Here is a 25,506-nt window from a genome sequence, read left to right as displayed (position 1 = left end):
ACTGAAGGTTATCCAAATTGTTGAATGACACTTACAAATTCCCGGAGAGTACAAGCAAAGTAATCACAATCAAAACACCACATTTTTCAAAACATCTTTATTATAAGAAATGTGAAATAATAGACTATAAAAACAAATATAATACAAAATACAGTACTGGTTAATGATAGTGGAAATTAGAAGGCATATTATAGGCATCATTCTGAACTTATTTGTATGAAATGGCTTATAAAACCCAAGATGTGACCAGATTTGTAATGTGCACATTACTATATGAAAAATCAAATGTTTGCCTTGAATGGTCGCCATTGCTGTCCGTACAAATCCAGGTTGTGATTTTCCCATTCGCAGGCCGTGCTGCAGAGCCATAGGTTACATAGTCCTGTAATATGTTCTTATATTGAAATTTACCGCCTTTCAGGTAAAAATCAAAGAAGCAAGCAGATCGCACCCTGCAGAGTCAGGTCAGGGGTTCACAGCGACATCCCAATATCAGTAAAGACCAAAACATTTATGCAGCCAGTCTGATATTTTAAAGCTGTAACACATATCGCTCTCAAGCCCTGGACGATACAGAATTACGTGTAAAATTTTGCTTCATTTTCAGTTTCTAACAAGACCGATGCTTGTGTTTAACTTACCACCAGCTTCAACCCTGTTGTGTATAAAGATGGCCATGGTGGATCATGGTAAGTAAGACAGAAGAATGATCTTACATCTATACACGAGCTATCATGTTACCACTCATGTCTCATATTAGCATTAGATTATTAATAATAAGGCACACATGCTTAGTAATAAACCTGTCGACACCGAGTCCTACAAGACGAGAGAATTACCGGTCCATGTGTTCAACATCTGCTTGTACGTTTCCATCACCATTATACAGCTAAATGCTCTCTTAGACATGAATCATTAATCTACTGAGCGTCTGCAGCCCAAAAAGGCACTCAACTTATGTTTAATCATATTCATCCCCCCAAAAATACTTAATGGTTTGAGAAGTGAAAGGATCAGTCAGGAAAGCAGGGTACATTTATCTTACAAATGTATTCAATCTTATAAATATCAGACGTCCTTTTCTAGTTACCTGACCGCTGCAGCCAATCACAGTGGACACAAACGCCAACGGACAGGTGACCAAACAATGGGGCATCATTGTCTTTATGCAGACCACCGGAGCGGCCAGCGCGGAATCCATGGTGGTAAGAGTGTGTGAGTATGCCCCATATTATTGTTTTATAACCAAACCTGACATTTGTAACATTTTGGAAAAAGTTGGATGACCTCTTTAGCCCTATGCATGGTTTACTAATGCCCAACTTCTAACATGTCCATGATTTAAGGTATGGCACTTTGGTAAAGGCTTCGGCGCAGGCACAGAATATTAAACAGTCCGCACTACAGGAGGTTACTCGCATGCTTACTCCATTGGAAAAAGTCCACGAGTCTAAATTTCTGGACAACAGCCTTTTATAGCTACAAGAACAAGAACTTCTGAATAAAGAAACACTTTATGAATAAATTACACTAATTTGTTCTGCCATGACTGCTCCTGTCTGTCTAAAGGCCCTCGTTAGTGCAACTTAGTGCAGCAACAAAGGTACCACACGTGCTGTAGATAAGCCCCTGATGCCGGTGGGCTTAGCTCATCTTCGATTTTGGGGGTGACAGGGTCCCTTTAAACACATTAATCGTAAAGGAAAGGTTAGCACGCACTCATTGCACCTGGACCCATACATAATAATGAACTTTTTGGGGAGTTGAGAGTAAGGGCCCCTTCACACTGGTCGATTCTGCTACGATTACGACGCATTTGCGTCATATTCGACATCGCAGTACGAGCTCGTAGCCAGCGGTCACACTCTACGATGTTAACGCTTTTTCTGACGTAGTTGCGATGTGAACGTCACGCGTCGCAATCGTACGCTACCCTTCACACCGCCATAGTCCTACGACTCCGAGCGTGACGTATTACCAGCATGGGCGTGCTAAAACGTCACGCCCAATCAGGAGACAGGTATGCGGAAGCCCAACCCACGTAGTCGCATTACGAGCTCGTATGACCGCCGTCACATACTACGATTTCGACCGCCACAGCGAGACATTTACGACGAAAGAAAGTTCTGCTCTTTCTTTCACATCGTACGATGCTGGGCTGCGTCGCAAATCGTAACGCCATGTCACACTTTGCAACCTCGGAACGAGGACGGATAAACGTCACAAATCGAACGCTCGTTCAGACTTTGATTGCACAGTGTGAAGGGGCCCTAATACCCATTCCACACTGCTAAAACACCTCCATAGAAAAAGTAATGCAATTTACCTTCTCAAAAGGGCTCCTTCCAATACTAGTGTAGGCTATGGGACGGCGAAAATAATGATATACGAGTACTAATGGAAGGTACTGGTGAACAGAGACAATGCCAAGCAGATAAAATCACTAAGATAATTGGTAGGTATCAGATGAAAGAGTGACATGTATGTCCATATCATAAAAAGGATATCCAGCTAAACTAATGTCGAACATCCTATTATGTGGATTTTGTGGCGGATTTACTGCAGGCATCAGTAACGAAAATCTGTAGCAAGTGCAATGGAAGATCTGCAGCTCGTGGATGAAATTTTTGTAAAATCTTATCCACAATGCAGGTACTGCAATAAACAGCCCATTTGCTATGGAAAGGTAGACATGAACAATTATATAAAAAATTAAAATGAACAAAGCAATATATTCAGAAAAAAAACATCCAATCCCATAACCAAAAAAATACAAACATCAGCGCAAAATAAAAAAAAAAATAACAAGACACAAAATTATATTACTGCTGTCCATGTACAGTAAAACTAAACTCAGAGAAACACCAACGTATCTTATTAAAAGCCTTACTAATATATTGTTTCCACACACACGTAGATACATGTAGGATAAAGTATGGATCGTGGGAGGAGGGCATGTCCGGTGAAACATTGCTATTATGGCCAGATTTTTATATAATGGCCTTCCTAAGCTGCGGTCATTCTGCACAGCATACATATATTTATTCATATACGGGACAGCAGCTGGACATAATTCTCTTTAGATTTTGTGTCCCTTCATAATGAACACTTATTTTTTATCATAGTCATACGATACCAATCCCATATCGGAATTTTAGCAGTCATGCCATACTCAGTCCATCCATTGTGAGCTCGCTCTACCAGGCTAGCTGGCTTTGATTTATGGTTAATTCTTGGTACATTGCATGCAGTAGAAATAAAATCCACATTTTTGTTTGACGATTGTTGTGACATTTCACCGGACTGTTTGACACTTCCTTCAATCCCTAAGGGTCAGCAATGTTTCTTGCAATGTGATCACATATTGCTGGTCTAACATATTCCAAACTTTTAGGAAACATTCTATTAGATCAGACCATAAAGGATCTTTACGTTCTTCAGTTTTCATTGTAGTGGTTGCCCCTACGTGACACCTTCCATCTTGTCTTTCCAGTTACACACACTTCTTCTACTAACCATTCTGTATATCCACCCTCTGCCTGACAACTTTCTGAGTAAGTCGTGTTACAGGTGTCCGTTTATTAACAGTGCACTTATCTGATGTAGCATGTGGACAAAGCATTACTCCAAACTGTAAAACTGCAATTCTTCAGGTGTAACTACAAGTCGCAGCATGCCAAAACAGTCAAGGACACTTGAAAATATGGTGAACTACACCGACTGAAAAGTACCAGTCACATAACAGTTCCAGGACAGCAAGTAATCGTCCGCCCAGCAGAGTTACCTAATAAAAGTTATTTTACGCTGTAGTCTCTTTCAACCACATCAGGTCTTGAATAAGAAAAGTAGTCTTCATCTGTAAACCATCAAGTACATCAGCAACTCTCCTCCTATACGCCATACTGATGATCTTCTGTCCCGAGGACACTTAAGAGGTGTCTGAATGACTCATGTAGTGTATCAGAGACAGATCTATTACTCTTTCAATAATCGCCTCTTCCACTATGTTTATATCCTAAGAGGAAAACAGAAAAGATTGTAAGAATGTGTTACAACAAAACACAGGAACTTCTCAGCGTGCACCTGCAGTGTATATATACGCATGTACTACAAGTGCCAGAACAGATCAAAGCACATAAGTTCAATGTATCCATGGGCCTTCATTCAACAAACTTAGGCCAAAAGTGTCTATATCGTCTCCATTCGCCATGATTTCTGATGGGACGACAGCCTACGACACCCCATGACCATGCCTCTACATTTATCCTGCACTCCATTTTCTTATATTAGTGATGCCCTACAACGACGGCACCTCTGATTTGTACTTTAGAGACGGCACGGAGAGGTATCTGTAAGCATATACACCCCAGGGTTCTAGCAAGAAATCAACCCTATGGAAGCAGTGTATGGACACTGCCTACATAGAACATACACAATTACAGGGTAAATATAGAATATAAAGGGATATATAATACAGCAGTCAGAGATACTCAATAATATAAGTATTCTGCTCGTCTAATTCCGTCACCTGTATATTCTGCATATTCCATCTTTCAATTCATATATTTCAATTTTCTTTAACCCCTTAACGACCATCGATACGCTTTTTAACGGCAGCAGTTAAGGGTACTTATTCCTCAGCAATTTTTAACAGCGCTGAGAAATAAGGTTATAGCGCGCCCCAGCGTGGGAAATTCCTGGGATCTCTGCTACCTGGGGTAGCTGAGACCCGAGAGAACATGAGTTGGGTCGGTTTCTACTGACCCCAGTGTTAGGCCGGCGTCACACTAGTGAGTTTTACGGACGTATGAGCGCAGAAAATACATCCGTAAAATACGCATAACACACGGCCCAATGATTCTCTATGGCCCAGCTCCTATAAGCCGTATTTTACGGATCCGTATTATACGGTCTTCTGTGGCCGTAGAAAATCGCAGCATGCTGTGTTTGTCACCGTATTGCGCAAAAAAAAAAATCCATGGTTATTGGCCCCCCCTGGCTAAAAACATTTGCCCCCAGCCACCCCAGAAAAGGCACATCTGTAAGATGCGCCTATTCTGGCACTTGGCCACTCTCTTCCCACTCCCCTGTAGCGGTGGGATATGGGGTAATGAAGGCTTAATGTCACCTTGCTATTGTAAGGTGACATTAAGCCAGATTAATAATGGAGAGGCGTCAATTATGACACCTATCCATTATTAATCCAATAGTACGAAATGGTTAATAAAACACACACACATTATTTAAAAGTATTTTAATGAAATAAAGACACAGGGTGTTGTAATATTTTATTATACTGGTAATCCACCTAAAGACCCTTGTCACCTGAAATAAAGTTAAAAAAAACAAACAAGATCCCATACCTTCCTTCGTTCCGTCAGTCCCACGATGTAAATCCATCTGAAGGGGTTAAATCATTTTACAGCCAGGAGCTTTGCTAATGCAGTGCTCCTGCCTGTAAAACCCCCTGGAATGAATGGAAAGCAGGGTGACCTGTATTTACCTTGAGTCGCGGTGATGCGCCCTCTGCTGGATGTCCTCATATGAACTCGAGCGTGGGAACTTTTCCCAGGTTTGCAATCTAGCGCTGAATTAAATATACATACAGTGGATAGATAGATAGATACTGAATATATGTTTCAACGAACATTTGAGCACATAAATCCATTAGATGTCGGTTTTGCAAGCCTGCGAGAAAATATCGCAGTACGGATGCCATACGGAGGATGCCATGCGCAAAATAAGCTGCCACACCCTGCCTACGGATGACATACGGATCACTATTTTTGGAACATTTCTGCGTATTACGGCAGTAAAAAACGGACCGTATTTTCATACGCTGAGTGTGACGCCGGCCTTAGACTACAAGCTGCGATCATCTGATCGCTTGTGCTACACACAGCAGGGCTGCAGTCCTGCTCTATGTAGCAGATATGCTCATTTGCCGTAGCTATCTGGCTATGACAACCACAGGGGTCTCCTGCTTACCCCGAGTTGTCATGCCAACCTATTGGCGACCCATGGCATGTGATATCATGTGACACGGGCGCCGATGGGAGGCGGTAATGACGCGCTTACTGCACGTGCATGTTGAATGCTGCTGTCAGAGTTTGACAGCGGCATTAGCATGTTAACAGCTGTGGGTGAATCGCGATTCCACCCGCGGCTGTTAGAGGCACATATCAGCTGATCAGGTCGGCTGTCATGTGCTGGAAAAGGTGCGGGCTCTGGCGATGAGGGGGTAGCCGTCCAATGACGGACTCTGCCGGTCATTGGACGCTAAGGGGTTAAGTTCCCTTCTCACTCTCAAAAGGTAAAGTCCTGAGCAATCCATTAATGCCCTATTATGTGTCCAAAGGGAAAATTGCCCAATTTGAAGATGCTTTATGATTGACTTTTTATTGATTCATCTTTGTATTTACCATGACACTTACCTTGTTCTAATTTGATATCATTCTGGTTTCTATTTATTGTCTCATTTGAGCTGGAAACAAATAATTTTTGTGGTTGTTTACACATTATGTGGTATTTGTTATTGGTTATTGTAGATTTACCATACATTAATGTGCTTTATTACTACATTTTGTGCTGTTCCCTTTTTCATATGTGATGATTGTTTTGGGGAGGGGGGGGGGAACCTATTTATTTATTGTTCCGGTTTTTCTTGGCCTTTGGGCTGTTTTAATTTTTTTAACATTTTTGTGTGGCTTGTATGTTAAATTGTAATTAAGAAATATTTCTAGGTGATCTCTTTATTTGGCACAAGTAGCATCTGTACTGACAAACCTTACCAAGTATTGGTTTGGTATTGCAGATATTTTCGCTTTCCCAAAGCGGCCCCTGCACATTAGATAGCATACATAGGAATGTTTGGCTCGGCCAAGCGTTCTTATGTTCTCTACGAGAGAGCTGCTGCTAGAATCATCTGGCAGCGAGCGTCTTATGTCCTCACCAAACAAAAGGATCAGGCGACTGAATTCCAAACACCCGTTCCTTATGTCCCAGACATAATCTGTCATGGAAAAATTAGGAGACTCCCACACACATTGGCGGACAATTTATATCATGTGTATGAGGCCTTAAATTATGACATGCTGGATAAAAGAATTGTGTGTTATGAAGCAAATACAGGAGTCAATTTTAAAGGATATCTACACATTCAAATAAAAAAAAAAATCTGCCCATAACAGATTTCTGGCTCAGCACCAGCCCAGCCCTCTGGATATTACTTTCCAGGACCCCTGAATAGCTAACTTCAGATGCAGTTTCCTTTACTCTGTGTTTTTTTTAATCTTTCACATGCATGTTATTACAATCTATAGACTCTTAGCATGTCCTAGAATTGAAAAAAATCTTTACGTGCTGCTCCGGTCACTAAGGCCTCTTTCACATTTCCATCAGTACGGGCCCATCGCAATGCGTCGGGCTGACGTACTGACGGACATTGTGAATTTTCTGCACGACGTGGGCAGCGGATGGACGCATCCGCTGCCCATTCTGCAGTCCGGGGAGGAGGGGGCGGAGATTCGGCCGCGCGTGCGCGGTCGAAAATGGCGGACCCGTTGAACAAAAAAAACATTACATTGAACTTTTTTTGTGACGACGGTCCGCCAATTACTGACGCATCCAGTGCACGACGTATGGAACGTGTGTCCATACGTCGCGATGCGTCAGTAATACAAGTCTATGTGCAAAAAAACGCATCCTGCGGGCAACTTTGCAGGATACGTTTTTTGCACAGAACGACGCATTGCAACGTCTTCAAAAAGACGGAAGTGTGAAAGTAGCCTAATACTTCACTCTTTCTCAGCTACGATTTCTACTCTAGAAATACAGATGGTCATAAGAGTGCAAATAATGCCAAAATGTGATATAACAGAAGTTGGACAAGGAACAGACATTAGGATTACGAATTTTACTTACAATGTAGTTTTCATAGTATATTGAGTGTCTGGCTTGGAGATGCTTATGGAAACTTGAGTTATAACTGGAGTCTCCTCCCGGCCTCAGGCGACAAATTGGACATGTCTTAAAAAATAAAAGATGAAACCCAATAAAAATCAGCATCTATGCAAATATCTATCAGACATGGTTGTTTAAATACTCATGCATATTATTCATTCAATGCCTCCTTTGAGGTGTATGTAATCCCTATAAGACGCTATTACTTCTTTCCAATCTCAGTTCCCAGTGCCACCATCTCGTGACCACAACTTCTGACTGACCAAAAGTAAGAGTTAACAGTCGCAAGCTGTCACTGTGGGTTTATGAGATCCTTGTTCTGGCTCTCATAGACTTATATTGAGGAGTGACAGCACTGTGTGTGTGTGTGTGTGTGTGTGTGTGTGTGTGTGTATATCAATCAATGGGTATGTATAGATGTGTGTGTGTGCGCATCAATCAATGGGTATGTATAGATGCGTGTGTACACACACACCCATCTATACATAGCTATTGATTGACAGATATGGAACTACATCTGTGATGCAGCCCTTTAATCTAAAGCAAAAGGGAATATGCATTTTTTTCCTACGTAATAACATTTCTTACCACCAATCGGCTCTCTGACGTGTGGTAAATAAAGCAATGGTGCACAAGATCATCTTCATCTAGTTCTACTGGACAGAAAGGACAAACATATGTCTCCTCTCTGAAAAGCAAAAGATGAGTGAGACTTAGGCATTTACATAAAGAGAGCAGTCATTCAATCCTCCTATGATAATTTTATTTCTATAGTGCCAACATATTCTGCAGCACTATACATTTTAGAGGGGACATGTACAGACAATAGACATTACAGTATAACCATAAACACATAGATCAAAACAGATACCAAGAGGAATGAGGGCCCTGCTCGCACTCCTATCCTTTTAGTCGGGGGCTACACAACACTTGTGTGACTTGTCTGTTACTTGCGGTCACACCGCTATCTAACAGCGGCCATTGGGCTGCAAGATAAATAGCCATGTTGCGTACACAAGTCACACATGAGTAATACTGAAGTGCATGGAGGCACAGCCGTGTGCAGAATCACGCTCCGTTTGACTAGATTTTATTTTCCATGCCCCCAATGTACTTGGCTTTCGGTATAACTGTTCTAGATCCGTGAAATGCCATGCATCTGTGATGTCTTCTCCAGTGTTGCTATGTAACTTCAGACTGATGAAGGAAGAAGTTTAGGACTACGAAGAAAGACAAGTTTCCTTACAGCAGTGCTGTGTGGTGACAGCTCTTGAGTACATGGCAAGACATAACGCCACAGTCACACGCTCAGTATTTTACATCAGCATTCGTAAGCCAAACCCAGAAGTGGAACAACCAGAGGAAAAATATGATAGAAACACATCACTACTAGTGATGAGCGAGTGTACTCGTTGCTTGGGTGACCTCCGAGTATTTATGACTGCTCGGAGATTTAGTTTTCATCGCCACAGCTGAATGATTTATGGCTACTAGCCAGCCTGAGTACATGTGGGGGTTGCCTGGTTGCTAGGGAATCCCCACATGTAATCAAGCTGGCTAATAGCTGTAAATCATTCAGCTGCCACGATGAAAACTAAATGTCCGAGCAGTCATAAATACTCGGAGGTCACCCAAGCAACGAGTACACTCGCTCATAACTAGTCACCACTTCTGTATTTATCACCACTCCTGGTTCTGGCTTACACATACTGTGGTAAAATACTGACCGAATATTCAGTGTGTGCACGTGGCCATAGGATGTGAAATGCAAGTAAACAATGGAAATTACTGAGGCATCCGAATGGCCACTAACTATTCTGAAGGCTCCATAACATGCTACATGAAAATAGATTTCCTGCAAGTTTGCTGTGCTACTTTATATATTTTTCAAGTTCCAAATTTTGTTTTTGTGGGGGTTTTTTTGTTTATGAAGTCCCAAGTTAAAGCTCAAATCAAATACATTAAGATCATGGAAAAAAACAAAACAAAAAAACAACACACACACACTGCCATCGTCACAATGAACATACCTGCATGCTATCTTCCCTAACTCTACTAGAGGTCCATACTTTGAAATATATGGCTGACACATATTTAGGTGCGCTCTCATTTCACTCAAGCAGATCTGAAGAAAAAGCAGAGAATACCAGTAAGACTTATGGTAACGTGGATTCAGCCTCTATATTATATTTACATTGTCAGTCACATATGTAAAACCGAGATCAGCCATGTGCTATATTACATATAGTAAGTGTCAGCAGGCTCAACCCAAGATCTTCTGCCTTACCTTCTCTTCACATCCCTCGCAATTCTGAAAGACAGTTTTCATCTTCTTCATGATGTCCACAGCAAGCGTTCCTGCTGTACATAGGTGAGCTCGGCAATAGGGACATGCGTCGGCGTTATTACTTAGACTAGCTTTTATACAAGAGTAACAGAACCTAAAAGACAAGAGAAAACAGAATGACCACACTGTATGGGAGAACACGTGAACCTAGCTATATTGACTAATGGACTGATGCAATAAGCATTATTATCTCGATACTGTGTTAGTAACAGGAAATAAGGTTTCCATGATTGTCAAAGGAAAGCATTTTACATGAATATGTTCAATTCCTATAAAAATAGTGCAAGGCAAAAGTATTACAAAATAAAATCACTTTTTATTACTTCAATTTAAAAAAAAATTAAGTCGGAGTAGTGTGGTCGGTGTCCATTTTGCTGGAGTCAGAGTCTGAGTCAGTATAAATGGACTCACTCCGACAATATATAATAAATTGGGTACAGTAGTTCAGTGCAGAATGTGCTGTAAAAGGTTTCCATAAGAATTTGGGAAAGTTATGAAATGTCCTATAAATGTTGTTCTGTCCCCGATGTAAGGTTCTCGGCTTTTAGTTGAGATGAATCTGTGCAGCACTTTATGCACATGCTCAGTAGTGAGGCAGGGCTGGAGTCGGAGTCGTGGAGTCAGGGAAATTGAGGAGTTGGAGGTTTGGCTTACCGAATCCACAGCCCTACAAGTAATAAACATTGTTGTTGTTTTTTTGTGGAGAGCTCCTGCATTATTTATTTTGGAAATTGTGGATAGGCATACAGTGCGATAAGGGACTGTGCCAAAAATGGGATAGTAGCTTGACCAGAATATGCAAACACTCGGTATGTGGATTACATTAAGTTACAAAGCAATTCCAGAATAAAATATAAGTTAATTAATTATTAAAAATATAGAACTATGGTTTCCACACAGATTTGACACTAAGGGTATGTGTCCACGTTCAGGATTGCATCAGGATTTGGTCAGGATTTTTCATCAGTATTTGTAAGCCAAAACCAGGAGTGGGTGATAGAAACATGTCACCACTTCTGTATTTATTATACTTTTCCTCTAATTGTTCCAGTCCTGGTTTTGGCTTACAAATACTGATGAAAAATCCTGACCAAATCCTGATGCAATCCTGAACGTGGACACATACCCTTACACAACCCTGGCTGCACTACATGCAATTGTGGGGAAAATGGAAACTAGATATATCTCCTATCCATCCCTACTGTAAGTCTCTAATTACAGTATATCCATTATTGTTTAATACCACAACTTCATTTCTACCAGGATGCTAGTACTCTTAGTATTCTCAAATCAGAACAAAATATGGAGTGATTATAGTGATTAAATACTACAATACTTCTGAGCTAGAAATTGCCTGGGTCACATTGTTCAAAGCAGATTTTCTTCACTAAATCCCTTGTTCCTGCTCATTTCCTGACAAATGTCTTGTCAAACTGAACAATGCCTGAACACAGCTGTGACCTCCTGATAAGAGTATCTCCAGATACTGTTCTGCAGCAGTCTGCTCCTGTATATGCTGTATTTTACTGCTGTCGCGCTGTATGGCGATTGGTGCAGCCTCCTTATAGCAAACATTCACCTCCAGTGAACCCACATGAATATTCATATATGGAGAGGACGTACAACATGTGCAGAAATGTCAGAACATTATTCGACATTTTTCCCAAAATATTACAGTCAATCTTAACATAATCAACTGATTGCAGAAGTGTGCAAACTAAAATTCTTGTGAGTTCATCAGTATTTAACAGTACAAGGACTGTAAATTACGTTTCCCCATGTACCCCTGCTACTGATTGCAGCATTTACAATAATACTAGTATATCTAATGTGGTATAAAATACTACATTACTATAAAGTAAGTCCCCAAAAACGGCAAAGAGTTTGACCATTTAAACAAACCCCTCCTGTTCTGCTACTGGAACCCAAGGGGCAGATGATGATGACCGTAGTTGGGGTCCGAGTGCGATTCTTCAATACACTGGATCGTATTCAGCCCAATATTATTGTGAGCCCCCGCAGGCAGGGTCCTCTCTCCTCCTCTACCTGTCCGTGAATTTTTCCTCAAGATTATTGTACTTTTTTATTATGTATTCCCCTTTTCACATGTAAAATGCCATGGAATAAATGGGGCAATAATAATAATAATAATAGACTGCCTATCTCTGTAGAGCTGAGCACAATCATTATATAGATAACGTCTCTTCCCCGTCCACTGCATGGAAATCATCATTTACTTATCCACACATTTTATTAAAAACGATTTTCTGATGCAGCAAAAAAGCAATTGTAAGGCTCTTATTCTCTACCCTAGAAGGAATAAAACCAGAAAGAACCACAAATGGGGTAACGCTTGGGATACATTGGATAGTGATTTTGGACACATAGTAACTATAATCCTATATCTATGTTTCCCCATATATAAATATGGAAACATTTCTCTTCCCATATAGTAAATAAAGCATGTGTCACATTTAAAATAGTCTACACATGTAACATTGGCAAAACCATTTTACACTCTATGCCAAGTTTAACTATTAGCAGATCGATGGAGTGAAAAATACTGTGTGCGATTTATGACAACACAGGTCTGCAACATTCCTGACAACATTCTCAAACAGGAAGTTGTCGGCCACAAGAACAAGCATAAAAAAAAACAAGTGATATCCAGATAGTGTGATCAAAGCAGCTTATCTAGGAGAGCAAAATGTACCGGTCTGCAGACTGGAGATAGCTGTCAAGATAAGTCCCATCTGGTGACAGTCACCCGCAGGGACAGGTAAAATCCAACATGCTGGATCCTTCTTTCCTCCAATATCCACAGCAGAGGACTGTAAGAACTATTTTACATACATTAAAGTTCAGACAGACCAATCAGATTGGCAGGGATGGCTAATGTGTATAGGCAACCTTTAGGTCAGAGATGCACAATATGTGGCCTGGGGGCCCCCATGCGGCCCGTAATGCCACTCTGTGTGCTCCCCAGACAAGTCTGATTCCTCTGTGTTCAGTAACTAATAACTATGGGCATAGCTGGCTTTTTGTATGGTCATCGGGAGTGCAGCTAGGAGAGCAGAAGTCCCTCTTTTTCAACATTAAGGGTATGTGTCCACGTTCAGGATTGCATCAGGATTTGGTCAGGATTTTTCATCAGTATTTGTAAGCCAAAACCAGGAGTGGGTGATAAATGCAGAAGTGGTGCATATGTTTCTATTATACTTTTCCTCTAATTGTTCCACTCCTGGCTTTGGCTTACAAATACTGATGAAAAATCCTGACCAAATCCTGATGCAATCCTGAACATGGACACATACCCTAATGGAAGTTGATGGCTCAGTGATTAGGATGGTGGCTCAGTGGTTAGCACTGTTGCTTTGCAGCACTGGGGTCCTGGGTTCAAATTCCACCAAGGACAACATCTGCAAGGAGTTTGTATGTTCTCTCCGTGTTTGCGTGGGTTTCCTCCCACACTCCAAAGACATACTGATAGGGAATCTAGATTGTGAACCCCATCGGGGACAGTGATGATGATGTTTGTAAAGCGCTGTGGAATTAATGGTTATATAACTGAGTAAAATATAGTTCCAGAAAGTAAACCTCCACTTAGTAGATTATGGCACATATACTACCTCAAATTTTATGCAGCCATTGGAGAGGTACAATCACAAAATTTGTTACTCAGACTGAAAAAAAGGAGGATGTGTACCCCTGCTTTATACGTGTGTAGTATCGCAGTGCTTTGTATTGTAGTGTAGGGCTGGGGACTGAGAAAGACAACGATTTATGTAACAGACTTGTGAAATAGTTCTAGGACACAGGGCTGTCCTCATCCAGTGTAGTGTACGCAATGGCACTTTGGTGAATATATACACCTACATCCAGACTGCATAGCCAAGCACTTCAGTACTTCCCAATGCATGGCTCTTATAATTAGACTTGTGGTGTGGAATCCCCTTTTCACAGAGCAGGAGGATATGCTCTCATGATCACAGGAATGTTTTTGTTCCTTCATGCTTCCCCTTTAAAAAACTCATGGATATGAAGAATCCGAATGATATCATTTTGGGCAGAATGCCAGAAAAGACAGGGAGTATAAAAAACACATGTACAGTTCAAAAAGTCACCATTTTCCAACCTGTGCTAAGTGTATCATCGATTCCCAGGCTGGAATTTCCCCACACGACTGTGTAAAATGCTGAAAATCTGGCCATAAAACAGCCGCCTATAGCCAAAACAAGCGAAATGTCTGAGCCCTTTTTTCCAATGTCACTTCACATTACAGTAAATGAGTAGGGGGGCTTGATGCAATGTGGTAATAGGTGCAAATCTCGGTACGTTTTGGGGGGTTTTTTTGTCTTTTTTTAACACGACTTTGGTTTCCTTCCAAAATCAAACAATTGCCATATGTAATCACATGTTCTGATAAGAAGCTATAGTAATAGTTTTGCTTACAGGGTTTATTGCAAATAATTAAAAATAGTAAAATCAGCATCACTCATTCTCCCCTGCTCGAGCGCTGCTGTTCCGCAGCTGCTCCTGTTCTTTGCTGACAAACTGCAGCGGTTGGCATGACTACAATGCACATGTCTGCTGTAGCCAATCCCTGAGACAATTTAGAAGGACATGGACTGCTGAGCCCAGTGACTGGCTGCAGTGGTCATATGCAGTGTCGTCATGTCACTGCTGCAGCCTCTCGATAATAAAAGAGAGCTTCGACAGACATCACTGGAGCAAGGGAGGGTGAAAGTAAAGTTATTTTTAGCTGGAGCAAGCTGATAGTGATGCAAATCTTATTTATGGAAACCCCATTTAAAAAAAATCTTAATATTTGTGTCTTCAGCTCCTATATACACAGCTACAGACTACAAGCAATCCTGTGTCTAGTCTGATCCTGCAGTTCCATAAGCCTTACTAAATTACCTCACGGAACGTAAAACTGTTGCTTTAAAATCAATGAAAACCATGAAGGTCCTGACTAACGTTTTCCCAATAAAGAACATGCTGGAGATTTTAAAATCCACAGTATTACTGCAGATTCTATGCTGAAAAGTCTTGGAATAGGTCCATTAATATGTGTGCGGATCCTCTGTCCAAGCCACAACAGAAAAGGTTTCAGCAACAGATTTCTCACTAGTCAACTGGGAAATTAACAGCAGATCTTCCCATGACAAATGCCCCAAGACAACCTGGGACGGGCATAACTTATAGAGTGTACAGGCCCACTACGGCTACGGAATACACGACAAGAAATAGATCCAGGGACAGTCTGCAGCGGAACCCAGTGACCTCAAGCTGCTCCTCAGATCAATATGTTTGAACTGGCCAAGTGTGCTAACAAACAATCTGCGGGGCCCACTAAATGGAAGAAACCACTTGTTGAAATAAGATATGTAGATGAAAATAGCAGCTGTGTTTGGTTAATATCCTAAATGGACAATCTAATATTATGAACTTTAGATAAAAACATCAGTGGCATCACTAAACAAATAACCAGAAGAGCAAATCAAAGTTCAACCAAACTCAGAAAAGGAAAAGGTCACCGGGGAATAGAACACGTCAAAGGGAAGTCACCAAGACTAAAACCTACAGTAAAAGACAACTAAACATGGCACCAAGGATGAACAATGGGCAATGTATGGGCATTATGGTATAGGCTCCTAGTATGGTGTGCACATTGTCTAAGGCTGGGTGCATCTACATGGTTGACCTCTGTCAGGCTCAATGATGAGCCGAGATCTCATTCTCAGTATATGCCAACTCAGGCGCCATTTTCCTGAAGACGGCAGAGGAAACAGAAATTTATCATGATGATTTATCGAATACCAGCTTCAGATTTTTACACTAAAGGCATGTTTAGTTTAACATAGATGGTCCTGATGGTTCTCTTTAAAACCTCAAACCCTCTCTAGAAGCAAAAAAAAAAAAAAAGTCTCCTAACTAAAGATGTGATGCATAATGGCCAGCTCTTCTCTCTGGTGACTACTAGTTCATATACGAATGGTCCCACATACTTTTCCAAATGTAAGTAACAAGATTTCACACTTTGTGAAAGAAAAATTAGTACATTTCTTGCTCACAGCGCAGACAATGTTCCAGATTCCAGAGTCTCCAAGAAGAAAATTCAATTAGTAGTTCATATTTTTACAACTACAGTTAATAAAAGGCAAGTGCCTTCATAATAAGATTCTAGTTTAGCAGGGTAAGCTCATTCTGCAATTTTAGGAGGTGCCCTATAAATGAAGAGAGCTGCACACGAGCAACCAGCTCTCCGGTCCTGACCCTGAGCATTGGGTTTACAAACAGCAATGAAACCACACCTGCCAAACTTTTGGTATATTCTGTAAAATATTCCCAAAAAAGGGACCATCCCTTAATCTAATGTCAATGGTCCGCGAGTAGATGGCACACAACACTGGCAGTAGCTCATCTTCCGCAGGAACAAAAGATCTGACCTGTCCTTCAAGCCACACAAGACAGCTGGACAGTGGATGGCACATGATAGCTGGGGGCTAGTACAGACTTTGCACAGGTGTCAGATACTTTAGGTTACATCTTGCTCTACTTTAGGCTTTTTTATCAAGTCTTGTAGAAAAACATGCCAAGATGTGACACAGACATAAGCGACATAACGTTCTTTGTGCATTGTTGCTTTCTGCAATATTCACAGTCATGTCTCTGGCATCATCCTTAGTCTTACTGTTCTCCCACTCATTGTTTCAGGATGTGGCCTGTGTTTTTCTTCAGATGATGTCATTTCCTTGAATCCACAGTAAAGCTTCTGTCTGTAAGTGAACTACAGTAAAACAAATAAAAGCCATTTGCAACTTGAGCCCTATGGAACATGTCAACAGGATGGACACGGCAGCTGCTTTACATGGAGGTGCTGCTTACTCTCCTCGCTTTATAAAACACTTACGGTATTTGCCTGATCAGCCAAAGTGTTGCTGTACAAGCAAAATAACATAAAAGCTACAATAGTGTAGACATCTAACTCGGCAAACACTGCCCATATTTATGCATGTATATGAAACTCGGTATGACCTCATTTGAGAAAAAAAAAGTCACCATTTTTAATCAGTGCGTTGGATCCAATTTTCACCTAGATTTGATGCTTGTGTCCATTTTTATCAATGTGGCGCCATATTATGGGGTATGATCTGCTAGACGCACTGCATCCAGGGGAGCAGATCTCTACAATATGGTGTTGTGTCTCATGTGCTTCCTTGTATCACTATACTCCTAAAGTCATGCATCAGTGATCACCCCGAGGTCAAACATGAGAATTCAGCTCAGCCACTAGGGAAAGTTACAGTATGTGGATGACGGCCCCTTTACATTGCCCGATCACAGCCACTTAGGCTGCGTGTCCACGATCAGGATGGCCGGCGGTATCGCCGGAGCCGCTCGGCGCTAAGCCCCGCCCCCTTTCTGGGACGCGATGATGCCGGATGTGTACAGTACACATCCGGGATCATCGCACCCCTCGCCATAGGGCACTGTGATATTACCTGCGGCGACACAGCGTCGCCGCAGGTAGCACGGACATGCTGCGATCTGAAAAGATGCGCAGCATGTCCGGAGTCGCAGGCCCGCCTCGTGCGGGTTTCCACGCATAGTGGACACGGGATTTCAAAAAATCCCCTCCACTATGCTGGAACATCTGGACGCTGCGTGTTTGACGCTGCAGCGTCAAACAAGCAGCGTTTACTTACCGTGGACACACGGCCTAAGCAACCACTAGTCAACTAAACGCGATCCGACTGGTGGTCACTTATTGACCAGTTACACAGACCAAACACACTAACAGCTGTTAATAGGATCATTCTCCGGGAGTAAACATCCTGGTCTTGGCCACACAGGTCCCTGTATACACACAATTTTATGCTGCGGAGAATGACCTTGCTGGGATTGTTGGTTGTTTAGTCAGGCCAATAATCAGGAAAGAATCAGTTCACAATTATTAGCTTGTCTGAACAAGCCCTAAAAGGAAGGAGACCCTGCCCAGGGCACAGAAACCCCTAACTTATACAAAAAGGCTATGTGCACACGTTCAGGATTTTTTGCGTTTTTTTCGGCCGTTTTCCGTGGAAAAAAACGCTTCAAAAACGCATACATAAGCATCCCAACATTTTTAATGCATTCTGCAATTTTTGTGCACATGTTGAGTTTTTTCCGCGAAAAAAAATGCATCGCGGTAAAAAACACAGCATGTTCATTAATTTTGCGGATTTTTCGTGTCTTTGCCGCTATTTAATGCATTGGGAAGCTCCGGAAAAAAATGCACAAAAAACCGCAAGAAAAAACGCAAGCAGAAAAAGTCCGGTTTTGTTCAAGGAAAATTCTGCAGAAAATCCTGACGTGTGCACATAGCCTTAGACTACAGAGAGACACAGATAAACCCTGAGTTTCTGTGGAATTGCTCAAGACTTTCCATGTTGAATTAGGCAGGATCCAATGTGTCAGTTCATTCCACAGTTTCTCTCATACACTGGCCAACAGTGAAAATGTTTCTGAAATGAAAATAGCTGGTTTGTAATAATTTTAGCATCCTAAAAACGAATATGTTACTTAAAAATCATTATTAGCTCTTGTTGCTGAGATACAGGTCATTTAAGATTATTATGCAGGAAAATAGGGAAATTTTGAATTTTCAACAAATGTGTATTGGTAAACCTGATTACAGACCTGTTGAACCAATGTCAGCCATTTTATAAATTGTGTCTGCATAGTTTGTACTAATTGAAGTCTCTTTCTCTTGTTGCAGTAATTTTGTGGAGAGAATTTACACTTTGAAAATGCCTCGTAAATGTGCAAATATTGTTAACAATTTTTGTTACGTGTGTGGTTATGTGACATTTGCCAACCAAAGAAGACCAATTACTCCACTTGTGAAGACTGCTTACCATCATTACTTTGCTTATACGTGGCACTTAAATACGTGGCACTTATACGTGGCACTTAAATACGTGGCACTTATATACGTGGCATTTTGAGACCTATAATTTTTCCACATTTTGGTCCACAGAGTCATGTGAGGTCTTGTTTTTTGCGGGACGAGTTGACGTTTTTATTGGTAACATTTTCGGACACGTGACCATTTTTTATCACTTTTTATTCCGTTTTTTGTGAGGCAGAATAACCAAAAACCAGCTATTCATGAATTTCTTTATACCGTTCTGCGTTTGGTAAAATTGATAAAGCAGTTTTATTCGTCGGGTCAGTACGATTACAGCGATACCTCATTTATATCATTTTTTAATGTTTTGGCGCTTTTATACGATAAAAACTATTTTATAGAAAAAATAATTATTTTGGCATCGCTTTATTCTGAGGACTATAACTTTTTTATTTTTTTGCTGATGATGCTGTATGGCGGCTTGTTTTTTGCGGGACAAGATGACGTTTTCAGCGGTACCATGGTTATTTATATCCATCTTTTTGATCGCGTGTTATTCCACTTTTTGTTCGGCGGTATGGTAATAAAGCGTTGTTTTTTGCCTCGTTTTTTTTTTTTTTTTCTTACGGTGTTTACTGAAGGGGTTAACTAGTGGGACAGTTTTATAGGTTGGGTCGTTACGGACGCGGCGATACTAAATATGTGTACTGTACTGTGCAATTTATACTCTTGTAATGAATTCTTCTCGCTACCTACAGCACATACTTCCATGGCGTGTATCTAAAAAACGAGAGCTAATTAAACAATTCTGTGGGTATATTTGAGTTTCTCGACCCAAAATTAGTAATATTTGCCTATTTTCATCAAAGAAACATAAAAAAAGTTGTTTTTTGTTGGCCTGTGAATCAGCAGAGCCGTAGAAATCCATATTCGCTTATCCTGCTGCCACCATACACAAACATGAAAGTGTTGCTTCTTTAGGGGTCTACAGCATGGCCTCCATCACATGAATGTGGCCTGCTGTAGCCCCTCATACTCCGAAATAGTAAAAGGCCCGGACTTCAGGAACCCCTCTATTCATAAAGTACCCACAGGCCCTACCCACACTGAACACACCACCATAGCATATTCCAGCCATATGCTCTCACTTAGGAAAGTGGGAAAATCCTAATGTGCAAACAGATTTAATGAATGGGACAATCTGAGTGATTCTTGTTAATTGCTTTATGTAAAGGGACAATCCGTGAATGTGTATGACCAATGTAAGAGGTAGACAAGTGCAGATCTGTGTCTAGAATGACAAGAACATGCATGACATAACTCGCTCAGTTCATGTGTATGTATGACTATGAAACTTCAAAAGTCACAAGTCAGATATTTTCTACATTGATTATAACCAGGAAATATAAACTTCTATGGACATCAATAAAAATCAAACAAAAAAAAAATAAAAAATCATAAATGGAAATAAATATTTCCATTTAGAAGACCATTAGTAGAAATACCCCAAAATACATCCACAGAACAGGAATGGACAACATACTATCGACCATTAGGAGCCACTGAGACAAGTCTGGAAGTCAACATAATTTTTTTACTCTCCCAGTTATTCGCTATTCTAAAGACTTGATGAGTACAGTCCCACTGAGCAGTTACCATATGGGGCTGAGTCTATGCCAGTATTTCCCAAACTCCAGTCCTCACGGACCCCATGGGTCATGTTTTCAGGATTTCCATAGTGTTGCACAGGTGAGACAATTCCTGATGCCTTGAAGATACTTCCATTACTTGCTCAATACTAAGGAAATCCTGAAAACATGACCAGTGGGGTCTGTGAGGACTGGAGTTTGGGAAACACTGATCTATGCCCACGAGCACCGGTGAATGAGCCCACGAGTGCCGGCGAATGAGCCCCAGTAACTTTTGGGCACACACACACACACCAGTGGATCCAAATGCTCAAGAAGTTGCATATACAGAGACTAATGGGCTACCTGGCTATTGGAATTGTTTCATGTGCATGTGGCCTGAAATCGGTCATATACACAACTAGCTCTACACGCTCACCATAAACACACACAGACAACTGCCTTCTGGGCACAGTCCGGGGCCCCCACGCCCATAAAGCAGGTCTCATACATCCCACATTCACAATCCGAGTACGGACCGCAGGGTATATTAAGATTTGGGGTGAGGAGACCAGTGGCCGGTCTGGATATTGTGGTCTGTATTTGGACTGTGAAAGTTGAACGTGTGAAACCGGCCTTTGGCTAAGTTCACATTATGCTTAGTCTCCGTCTGTTTGGTATACATTAGTAAAACAACTGGTATGTAAAAGGGTAATACACTATGCAGCGCCCCAGAGTCCTGGTCGTTGCAGTACTGATGCTCCGCCGCTAAGGGGGGTATTGGTACGTCTGATGGCACTGAAGGAGTTCACCTGACCAGGTATCACAGACACCAATACACTTCACAGTCTGGCCTCCAGGGGGAGCTAAGGGCGCTATGTATTAGGCCACTCCTCACAATCTGGTAAAACTGGGGGCTGGATAGGAAGTTAGTCAGAAGCTGACTGGGTTGGAACCAGGCAACATCCTGTGGCAGAGGGTGTTGCAGGGGAAGATTCAGGGGGGTCCCTGTCAGGGGTGGGATCCTGACAGAGGCCTAGCGAACAGAAAGAACGTTACGGGACCGCGCCTGCACTTCGTTGCGGCGGTACCCTAAGAAAGGACAAGAAGCGAGGTTTATTGTGAAGAGTGAGAAACGAGATCAACGCAACAAGGAGAAACACCAGTAGGAGTCGTGCTGTAAGTCGAGGCAACATCCTACTGAGGCGCGCAGCCGGTGGCCGGAAACGCCGAGGAAGTATTAAGCTCCAGGCCTTACTTCAAACCTACGGCAGGACAGTCAGTTATAGGCGGGCTGTCTCACTCAAATCACCTAAGAAGACATAGGGGGCAACATTTGGAGAGGGGCGACTCTAGGGTCCCGGAAGAACTTCGAGCCTACCCGTCATACGGGTGCGTCCTAGCCATATCATCTGGGGGACGAAGCAGAACATCATAATCGAGTTGTGAGGGAACTTCAGAAACAGACACAAAAGTTGTGGGGACTATCCCGTAAGCACAGCAGGGGAGGACCACAACACACAAGCGCTAGAAGGTAGGCACAGATTTCCACCTGCAAAGGGAACCCTGGAGGTGCCATCGGACCGGCTGGACTTGCGCAGCCCGGTTAACCGTATTCCGGACTGAGGATCCTGAAGCCTTCAGTAAAGAGGTAAAGAGACTGCAATCTGGTGTCCTCGTTATTTACTGCGACCTGCACCGCACCACCACAACATCACCACCATCCACACCTTTCATTGGACGCCCCTCAGCAGGGTCACAGACCGGGTCTAGCCACCGTGACAACCCCAGAACAGAGACTCAGAGGCCCGGTACCGGGTACCCCTCGGCCCTGCGGCAGTGGGGGCGCTTCAACTACACCACTCAAGTGACTTGTCCATTCTACATTTATGCCTCAGCATGTATGGAGGCCAGGAACATGATCAGATCAAGGCCCAACGAATCACCCAAATCCACCGACTGTCATACACTGGGTTTTGTGGCTCATGGTTAATATGTGTAGTAGATCAGTTGCAAAGTATAATTTTGCACACATGAAGTGTCCCTGAAGACAAGAAACAACCCGCTGCCTGGGCCGCAGCAGAACTATGTGTAAGCCTTCTTTACTTAGCTGGAGGGCAAGGCAAAGAACAATGTGAGATTTTCTCAGGGAATGTAGATCAGAGCTGAAACTACTGATCCACCACAAGGCACCATACTGTAGTACAGCATTAAGAACAAAGGGCACTGCTGTGCCCCATGCTGCATCGCCACCAGTCAGCGTGCCACTGGCCACAAAGACCCTGCCGGACTCCGATTACTCCTACAACTAAAGAGATGTAAGATGAGCCCAAAGGCTAACAAGCAACTCTCCATCTATACGCCTGGTAGAGCAGTAGAACCCACAAGGGGCACAGCTATGTGGGTGCAGAGGAGACACATGCCCTGGTCCTGTGTGCTACACAAAAAGTCACCACTACCCTAAATGCATTATAGGTGGGATCCGATCTATGACTACCATTGCCATACTATAATCCTGCAGACAGTGGTACCAGACTCCCCACTCATGTGACTTAACTCCCTAACGTGGGTTAGACACAGTGCACTCTGCGTCTGTGCACTCCCCTACAGATGTATACTTAGGCCTCCATTCCCCAGGTGGGGGGCACAAGTGTGTCCTTTTCTCCTGCATACTGTTTGTTTAACTACACAGGAAAGCGCCGTCAGCTGCATATTCCTATACAAAAAAAAAAACAAAAAAAACACACACTTAGTGAACGGGATACGCTATATTACAATAGATCCCTGGGTATGTGTGTGTCTAATGGGCACATACCTCCTGAGGCTGGGGGCCAGAAGCGCAGTGTGCCCCTAGCCGCACACAACATAGGACTGGTGCCTGGCTGCTTCATACACAGCTGTAACGTCAGGAAGGTGTTCGGCAGCTCTGAAGACCCCGCGTGGCCTAACTAGACGATTTCAGCTCTGGCCGACAGGGCGGCTCAGTGGTTAGCACTGTTGCTTTGTAACGCAGGGGTCCCTGGATGAAATCCCACCAAGGACAGCATCTGCGAGAAGTTTGTATGTTCTCCCCGTGTTTGCGGGGGTTTCCTCTGGGTTCTCCGGTTTCCTCCCACACTCCAAACACATACTGATAGGGAATGTAGATTGTGAGCCCCATCGGGGACAGTGATGATAATGTGTGTACAGGGCTGAGGAATGGCGCTATACTAATAAATCTATATCTGTATGGCGGCCTCCTGACGTTTCCAGCAGGTGTAATTGGGAAGCTTATGATCAGTGGGACATCAGCGCAGCGTCCTTGTGTGGGGGAGACATATGGCCGGGGCTGGGGGCCACACATCTTGGAGTGTTGCTGACAGCTGCTCAGTAAAAACTGCAAGTGTTCAGAAATAAAGCAAAATTTAGGTAAAAAAAAAAAGTGTAGAAAGACCCCAATACCTGATGTATGGTGTGCGCGGCCCGGGCAGGACTGTGGTGGGACCATCGGAGACAATGGCAAGGACAATAAGAGGGGCTACAGAAGAGACCACAGTGGGGTCTATGCCAGGGACCAGACCCCCTGCACAGTGGGGCACAGGACTGCTGGACACTGTAGCTACAGGACGACCCCCAGCATCCTGCACATGTAGGAGTCGTAGTCAGAGTAGCAGGTAACAGCCGGTAGTAACTCACACATGACCACATCGTGTCCTCGTCGGCCGGTTCAGCACCTCCAGGCACACGGCGCAGTCGTAGCTGGCGTTGGGGTCTTCTTTCGGGGCTTCTTTGTGGTCTCTGTCGCTGCTCAGTATGGAGCCCATGTCTGCGAGGTGAGGGAGCCGCGGGCTGGAGCCTTTGTGAGGGGGGCACAGGCGGCGTGTGAGGCAGCGGCCGCTCGGGTTACACCGCTCCGACCAATGGGCACTCTCCGCTATTGTTGGGAGCAGCATGTGCTCGGTGGCAGCGCTCCAGCCCCGTCCTCCTCCTCCTCCCGGCCGCGCCAGTGATGGAGCTGCAGGCGGAGCGCATTGTCACCTCCTGTCAGCAACAAAGGAGGCGCCGAGCACATGGCGAGAGCAGCCCGGGACTCCCTGCACCGAGGCTCCGGTCACTCATGGCGTCACACAAGTGCATGATGCTGAGGGGTCTGTCTGTATGACAGAAAATACCCCAAAGTGACACCATTCTAAAAACTGCACCCCTCAAAGTGCTCAAAACCACGTTCAAGAAGTATGTTAACCCTCCAGGGGCTTCACAGGAGCTGAAGCACTATGGAAGGGAAAAACGAACATTTCATTTGTTGCACAAAAAAATTACTTTAGACCCATAGTTTGTTATTTTCACAAGGGTAGCAAGAAAAAAATGGACCCCAAAATTTGTTGTGCAATTTCTCCGGAGTATGCCGATCCCCCTATTTGTGGGGGAAATCTACTGTTTGAGTGCACGGCAGGGCTTGGAAGGGGAGGAGCGCCGTTTGGCGGTAATGTAAAAATTGCTGGAGTAATTAGCGGACGCCACGTTGTGTTTTAAGAGCCCTTGATGTGCCTAAACATTGGAAACCCCCCACAAGTGACACCATTTTGGAAACCACACCTCTCAAGGATGTTATCCAAGGGTATAGTTAAGGTACCTTCACACTGAACAACTTAACAACGATATCGCTAGCGATCTGTGACGTTGCAGCGTCCTGG

The 25,506-nt window shown here is 43.1% G+C and overlaps 1 protein-coding gene and 1 long non-coding RNA gene across 2 annotated transcripts in view; one reads left to right on the top strand and one right to left on the bottom strand.

The window, feature by feature from the left end:
* The window catches only part of LOC143782684 (uncharacterized), a 31,253-nt gene extending 30,049 nt beyond the window's left edge, over window positions 1-1,204 (top strand). Inside the window, exons 2-3 of the long non-coding RNA XR_013217022.1 lie at window positions 608-689; window positions 1,087-1,204. This is a non-coding gene — a long non-coding RNA (uncharacterized LOC143782684). The remainder of the gene's footprint in view (window positions 1-607; window positions 690-1,086) is intronic.
* On the bottom strand, window positions 89-24,995 carry RNF125 (ring finger protein 125). The gene is made up of 7 exons (XM_077270404.1): window positions 24,509-24,995; window positions 10,250-10,403; window positions 9,993-10,087; window positions 8,551-8,650; window positions 7,924-8,028; window positions 2,278-4,015; window positions 89-1,779 (listed from the first exon to the last, which is right to left on the bottom strand). Exons 1-6 carry the CDS (start codon window positions 24,763-24,765, stop codon window positions 3,929-3,931), a joined length of 798 nt encoding a protein of 265 aa, XP_077126519.1. The 5' UTR covers window positions 24,766-24,995; the 3' UTR covers window positions 89-1,779; window positions 2,278-3,928.
* Window positions 24,996-25,506: the final 511 nt, after the last annotated feature.

Source organism: Ranitomeya variabilis, chromosome 6 (assembly GCF_051348905.1).
Source record: "Ranitomeya variabilis isolate aRanVar5 chromosome 6, aRanVar5.hap1, whole genome shotgun sequence".
NCBI lineage: Eukaryota > Metazoa > Chordata > Amphibia > Anura > Dendrobatidae > Ranitomeya > Ranitomeya variabilis.
The sequence above is the reverse complement of the archived record's forward strand: the minus strand, read 5'-3'. Positions and strand labels throughout refer to the sequence as shown.